The sequence below is a fragment of the Manacus vitellinus genome, unplaced genomic scaffold (genome assembly GCF_001715985.3).
Source record: "Manacus vitellinus isolate BGI_N305 unplaced genomic scaffold, ASM171598v3 scaffold_9_pilon, whole genome shotgun sequence".
Taxonomy (NCBI): domain Eukaryota; kingdom Metazoa; phylum Chordata; class Aves; order Passeriformes; family Pipridae; genus Manacus; species Manacus vitellinus.
Window position 1 is genome coordinate 15,998,935 of NW_021940917.1, and position 7,336 is coordinate 16,006,270.

Here is a 7,336-nt window from a genome sequence, read left to right on the forward strand (position 1 = left end):
TCATGGGTCTAGTAAAGTCCACACCTAGCCCTAACATGACTGCATCAGCAGTTAACAAGACTTTTTATTAAAGGGAAAAAAATAAAAAGCTCCTGCAGGAGAAATCCAAGCCCATTGTGAGAATGGACTGCATCTGTTCTTTGAAAAATCCTCTGGTAATAAGAAAGGAAGCCAGTAACTGTGCAGCAGTCCCCTCTTCAATCTGGTACTTCTGAAAAGCTCCAGGGGAGAAATAATCATCCCTCTCAATGGGGTAAACATCTACTTCAGTCAGCTATTAAACCAATTTCACCAACACAAAAAGCTTAAACACACAAGAACTCCACACACCAGCCACCTATCAGCACACCTAAATTTACCTTGCAGACTTAATTTTGTTGTGCTGCTTTCCTGGAGGGTTATGAAGCTAAAATATCTGAAGGAAGGGCTGAGCAAGTACAGCAGCCAGAGCATAACAGGGCGGGGGAAAACAGGGATCCCTGGCCAGAGTGGAAGGAAACAGTGCTGAACATTAAGAATATGAAGTTACTCTAATATTTTTCAGAAGCAGCTGACATAAGGCAACAACTTATTGCGCCCAGAGGAGAGGATTTATTTCTCATCATTACCCGCTCTTGGCCATAGTCTTTCCCTCCTATCAGATGTGGTACTGCTGACCCTCCTCTGCCACGAGCCAAACCTGCTGCTTTAGTGAGCTGAAGTGCCCCACAGAAGAGTGCAACCAGCACCAGAACTGGTTGGCATAAGAAGGGTGATAGTGGGAGTACCCAACTCCATGTCAGGGGCAGAGGCCATGGGGGTGTGGCACTGCAACAACCCACCACGCCTCAGGAATTCACACTTGAAATTCCTGTAGAGTAAGAAGAGAGGGTTATTTTGCAGAGAAAACAGATGCAATCTGCTATCTGGTCACACATGCCAACAGCATGGCAACAGTTGTTGAAATGTCTTTTCCTCGTCACTTTTGAATTTCAGCAATTTCAAGTTTATTTTAAGCATAAAGTGTAACAGCAACAAGATTTTGGAACTCTGTGAGAAAAACCCAGCTAAACCAGGAACTACTAGGAAAAAAAAAGAAAAAAAAAAAGGCAAAATGTCAATACAGTTTTGGCAAAATCCTGGGAAAGAGAAAAAAAAGAGAGTAATTAAAAATCTCACACGTCATTTGGTTTTTTTTAAATTTTTAATCAGGTATAATAAATGTACACAAATGGAAGCATCAGTATTTTTGTTCACTTTAACTGCATGAAATGGCAGGGAAAATAGACACATGGCATGAGTGAGGTCAGAAGTTTCAAGACTGGTTTGAAACATTTCAAAATGTCGTGCTAACAGGATATTAAGGGAGGCTCTTAAAGCCATCATGAACAAGGCTTGTTCAGCATCAGAACTAGAATCCACACAGCACATAAGTTTGATGTAGACTGAGAAAAGCAATCTTCCTCACATCTAGTTCATCCAGGAATTTCAGCTGTAAGGATTACAATAGGGTTAGCAAGATGCCTTTTTCTCTGATTTTGAATGAATTAATTGACTACATACATTATTAGAAAGTAAGTGCAAACTGCTGCACCACTTTGTCATGCTAAACTCTTTCTAGGAGTCTTAATAAGGCTGAAGGAGAGGCAGCAGCATTTGAGATGTTATAAACCAGTCTAGCACCAAGCAACTCCAAAGTCTAATTCCCTAATTGCCCTTTGGTGGATGCCTATTGGGGAGTGAAAAAAAAAACCAAAAGAAAGAAAACCACAGTATATTGCAGAGCCAGTCACAAATATCTGACTCCCTGGATAAGGAAAAAACTTTCACCTCCTGAAGCTACACAGGGTTCACATGTGACTTTAAGTGCAACAATTTAAAACCAGGGTAATACTCTACCCATTACAGTGCTTATGGGAACATGACAATACAACATACTGGGGACTGTATATTACCAGGCTACTTTTGCAAAGCAGTCACCATGAACAGTACTTTGCCCTCCTGATCCTGTCAACAGTTCAGCAACATACACGTTCAGTTCAGCCCTCCACTTCACAAAAGCTGCTTCCACAGCTCTCCGCCCTCAAAACTCACACGTGTTGAACAGCTATTCCAAAAGACGAGGTTCATTTACATACCTCACCCAAAGGGATCCAGGAATTAGACTTTTCACAGTGCTTCAAATGCATAGCAAACTGAGGTTGGAAGTTTTCCCAGACTGAAATGTGTATCTTAGCTATCTTTCTGCAGCACTTGTTAAAAAACTTGCAGATGTTGTTAGCTGACCTAATTCCGCTCTAAAAATCAGTGAAAATTACTTACTGGGGGATTACCAAAGCCTACGTTAAATGCCTTGACAAAGCACCAGGTGTACAACCACCTCAACTTCACTCTCAGCCAGATTCAATCTCCATTCCCTTTAAGCATAAGACAGACATTGTAAAAAAAAAAAAAAAATTTCTAGGTGTATTCAACCTTGCATCCTTTCCTTCTGCAAAACAATTCAGATTTTGTAAATTCACTGCATATTCTAATTCTGAGATGTGTGCATCTTCAATGTATTAAAAGTGTATCAAACTGAAACGACAGCTAAGAAAAAATATTACCTCATTTGTATGACTGCATACTTACTGTTTTAGAATTCTGGAGACTCTTACATACAGAATTAGAAAGAATTTAGGTTTTAAACTAAATTTCTTGGCCTGCCAAAGTGAAAAGTGATGTTCGTGACTCCTAGGCAGGCACTTCTACAACTTCAAAACAGTCATTAGGCAGAATCACATAGCCTTTTCCTGCCAGTATGTCTTTTTCCTTCTGAAACTGAACGACCTCTCTCAGTTTTTCAATCTGTCTTTCCTGACGTCTGCATCGCTGCTGCGCCGTCTTGAGCTTCTTCCGCAGTTTTTCAACTTGTTCCTCCAGCTGCTGAATTCTTTTTCGCTGGTGGACTGTGTCCTCTACGGTATAGTTATGGTCACAAAAAACGGCGAGGTTGCTAGGGGTCTGGAGAGGAGGCATCAGTAATCCAATACTCGGGTCTACAAACCTGGCATCTATCTGGGGCAAATGGAAGGGAGTCGATGGAGGTGGTGGCAGCACCGGAGCTGCTGGCGGTGGCGGTGGCGGGAGGCGGCGGCGGCGGCGGCGGTAAGCGGGAGGTGGCAGTGGATCTTCCGGCTGTTCTGCAAATTCTTCAGACTAGAAAGAACGAGAGGGGAAAAAAAAAGTACGTTTTCAGGTTTAAGGCTGTTTGCAACGCAACTCCCTCGCTATACGGCCTCGGAATGACATAAACAAGTAGGATTTAAATTAATAAAATAAATTCCAAAGCCTACCCTTTCAAAGCTGAGAGAAAGTTCTGGGCCTGCCTTGTCTGGCTTCTCAACTGGAGATATTTTTAAGCAGCTTCATTTTAAGGGCTCTTTGAAACTCAAGCCCTTGATGTCTCAAACAAATCAAAAACTGAATAATGTAGCAATTACTCTTACTTGAAGACTTAGGTCAAATAGTATCCACAGTTAGCTAAGAAGCAAGAACACAGGCTGCAGTTCCATGAAACGGAGTTCAGAGAACCTAGTAACTCAATGCTACTACCCATTCCCCTTTGTCCCTCCTCCTTTCTGCTGCATCTTACCACTACATAATTGAACCTATCAGCTAACTTCATCAAAAACACAGTAGAAGCTGAGGTAGAACAAGGGTCAGCTACTAAGGGAGCAGAAAGGTGGACACAGCAAGGCCTGTGTTCTCAACAACTGGAAGGGACTCTGTCACTGGTTTTGGGCTCTGGGTTTGGTTTCAAGAGACAGGATGAGCCAAAATAAACAGCTCGTTCAACAGCAAAGCAGGCCTCTCATCCTCGGTAGCTGCTGAGATGACAGAAAGCTATTCATTCTGCCACCATCACTGCAGAAAATATTCTGTCCATTTCTAAAAGTCAAAGCAATGCAATACCAGGTATAACCCACACCTGCCCTAATACGTGGAAAAGCTGAGAATCACAGATTTATAGAATGGTTTGGTTTGGAAGGGACCCTAAAGATCACCCAGTTTCAAGTCCCCTCTGCCATGGGCAGGGACACCTTCCACTAGACCAGGTTGCTCAAAGCCACATCCTACCTGGCCTTGGAACACTTCCACAGACGGGGCACCCACAGCTTCTCTGGGCAACCTGTTCCTCACCAGCTTCACAACAGAAAATTTTTACCTAATATCTAATCTAAACCTGCCCTCTTTCAGTTTAAGGCCACTCTCCCTTGGCCTGTCACTACATGCCCTTGTAGAAAGACCTTTTTCAGCCTTTTTGTAGGCCCCCTTTAGGTACTAGAAGGTTGCTATGAGGTCTCCATGCAACCTTCTATTCTTCAGGATGAACAGTCCCAACTTTCTCAGCCTGTCTTTGTAGGAGAGGTGCTCCATCCCTCTGACCATCTTTGTGGCCTCCTCTGGACTCACTCTAACAGGTCCACACCCTACTTATGTTGCAGGGCCCCAGAGCTGAATGCAGTGTGCCAGGTGGGGTCTCACCAGAGCATAGCAGAGGGGCAGAATCACCTCTCTCACCCTGCTGTCCACACTGCTTTGGATGCAGCCCGGGATACAGCTGCTCTGTGAGCACACACTGCCCAGTCACGTGGAGAAACAGGACTGCACGGCTTGCAGATGGGATGGAGAAGGGAGAAGCACAGTTCTCCCTTTTGGCAGCAGCAAAATATCAATTGGCTCAACTCCACTGCAGCTTTTTTCGCAGACAAAACTGCAGCTTTTATCACGTTTTTCTTGATAGGTTCACTTGTACAGTTCAGGACAACACAGATCCCTCACCACTTGAGTTTAGGACAGAGCAGAGAACCAGATTTTTCCTTCCCCAGAGGAATGCGGCATAATTCAGAAATGCTTCTGTGCTCATGATGACTAAAAAAGCACTGTTGAAACAAAAGAGCTTGCATGTTTCCTGTTAAAAAGAAAGCTTAAGACATTCTCAGCGAAAGAGGCACTGTAACAATTTTCTACCTACCCACCTGTTGCCAATATTACTATTACACAGAAAAGCTTAAGGACAGGGAAAATGTTGATTTTAAGACTTGACAATCCTCACCATCTAAATATCAAATTCATTAGATTTGAAGGTCATGTCATTAACTTCCTTGACTTAAGGCAACAATATTTGATATTTGGGGGTCTACCTATCCCTCATAAGAACTACAACACCTGGCAGACAGCAACTGAAAAGGCAGATTGGCGACTGGTAATGAAGGGAAGTTTCACACACACTCAAATATAACTGATCACACAAAAGCACAAAACCAGCCAACCAACTACCAGTCTTATTTCTCAGCTATAAGAAACTGCTGCTGTTAGCCTATCTAATTCACTCATGAATATTCCAAAGAGCTTGACCCTACCAGCTGTCCCTATCATGTTTTTCTACTAAAAAAAATACAAAGTGAAGATGTAACTGGCAAAGAGAAATTCATTCGTGATGGAAACAAAACCAAAAATCATATAATTGCTGGACTGCTGAATTCACACAGAGACTTTTATTTGCAGCTACTGAGCACAGGCTACCTCTATAAATATGTTACTATTGTCAAAATGTATCACAGAGAACAGCTGGCATCCCCGAGACATCAGGGAATTCTAATTACTTCTTACAGCCAATAAATGGTTTTACTAAGACATAAGAAAGAGAAAGTATACCAAACTACATAGTGCCAAAGATAAAAACCTGTACTTCAAAATCAGTGTGGATTCAATTCCAAAACAACCACTATTGTTCTTTGTTCCTACATTCTTACTTGAAGATATGTGGCAGTTAATTTAAAGTCCCATGACACAAATAGGAATAGAACTAAATCCTTCATAATTAAAAGGCACATCACTGTAGATCCAGGCATGACAATGAAATTGGGAACATGGTTCACTACTAATCCTGCTACACCAACTGCACTTTTGCAGATTATCCTGTACACCCACTCAGCTTTCAGACTGTGAAAAAATTTGCAACTATTTTACACACAACAAAGAAAATGTGTTTATTACAGATAAGCAGGGAAGCGTAATCAAACAAAAAACACAGCCATATTTACCTGTAAATTGCCTGTCTCCTTAAATGCATTCTGTTTATATTCTCTTATCTTTTATTAGCCACTTTTCATTTTTCAAATACATGGCCATTTAATTTCTGCATCAATCCAACATTGTATATAAGAGAAAAGTCTGAGTTCTCCTCTGTGCACTTCATCCCATCACATGCTGTTGCTCCCTAGACCTATTGTATTTACCATTCTCTCCTTTGCCACTTCCTCAATGGTAGAGTGACAAGAGATCAAATATTTTATATCCTTTCTAGGAGTTAAGAATCAATCTTTCCCATCCTTGTTTTGCAGTTTTTTGCAGCTATCAAGAAGGAAGAACTCATAAGTGACTTGCATCTCGTGGTAAACTGCTTTTGTGGCACAGTGAAGGGAATAACACTCCTCACAGGAGACTCTACCATTAGAAGTCAGGGACCAGTCTGGCTTTTGATCACAAGCTTAAGGCAAGACAGAGGTGATTTCAGGACAGACAGATAGTAGATGCAGGTAAGGTTCTGCCCTTCTGTTTGTACCTCACTTTAACTCTACAAATCCAGAGGACAGAGCCCTTTTGAGGGGACAGTTAACTTTGTTAATTAACATCATCGTCTCTTCAATGCTAGCAGCAGCCATCAGCCATGGTGTGAGCACTACTGAAGGCTCTCTCTAACTCCAGATACAGCAGAAATACTGCTGAACAACCTAACTACAGGGTAATATCTTCTTACTTTGCTGCCGTTCCACTCAATTCAGCATCCGCGTGCTGAACGGGCACACGAGCTGCTCAGAGCTACCGCCTGCCTGTACAGCCTCTCCTGCTCCACAGCCTGGGACAGCCCACACCTCTGCTCTCGCTAGCGCCAACGAGAACAGCTGTGGGTTAAGTTTCGGCCACTATAGCCCTCCTGGTGTCCTTAGGCACACAGGCTCAGCATCCTTCCCAGCCTGCATCCTCTCCCCGCCTGCTGCCCTGCCGCGCTGAGACACACCCGCGCTCCGGCACCTGCGGCCGCTCGGGGTTTACCTTTTCACCGGGTTCAGTGTAACAAAATATTGTGGGCACCGCATTCTCCTTTAGGAGCTTGTTATTGCATTCCCTCTTAAAGCAATCGGGGGTGAAGTGTTCTGAGCAAATGCTGCTGTACTTGGTCGGCTTGAAGTTTTTCCTCTTAACAGCGGCTTCCCACTTCTTGCAAAGATCGGGTCTCGTAAGAGGAAACCTGCAAGTAAGAGGCACTTTCAGCCTTTCTGGAAAGCTTTGTCAGGCGGGGGGGGTCATG

At 43.1% G+C, this 7,336-nt stretch overlaps 1 protein-coding gene across 1 annotated transcript in view; it reads right to left on the reverse strand.

Annotated features, from left to right (window-relative positions):
* Positions 1–1,164: 1,164 nt before the first annotated feature.
* The window catches only part of LOC103766672 (THAP domain-containing protein 1), a 7,704-nt gene continuing 1,532 nt past the window's right edge, over positions 1,165–7,336 (reverse strand). The window contains 4 exon segments of the mRNA XM_018085879.3: positions 1,165–3,105; positions 3,107–3,129; positions 3,132–3,177; positions 7,081–7,312. Of these exon segments, the coding sequence (XP_017941368.3) occupies positions 2,713–3,105; positions 3,107–3,129; positions 3,132–3,177; positions 7,081–7,312 (694 nt within the window). The 3' untranslated portion in view covers positions 1,165–2,712.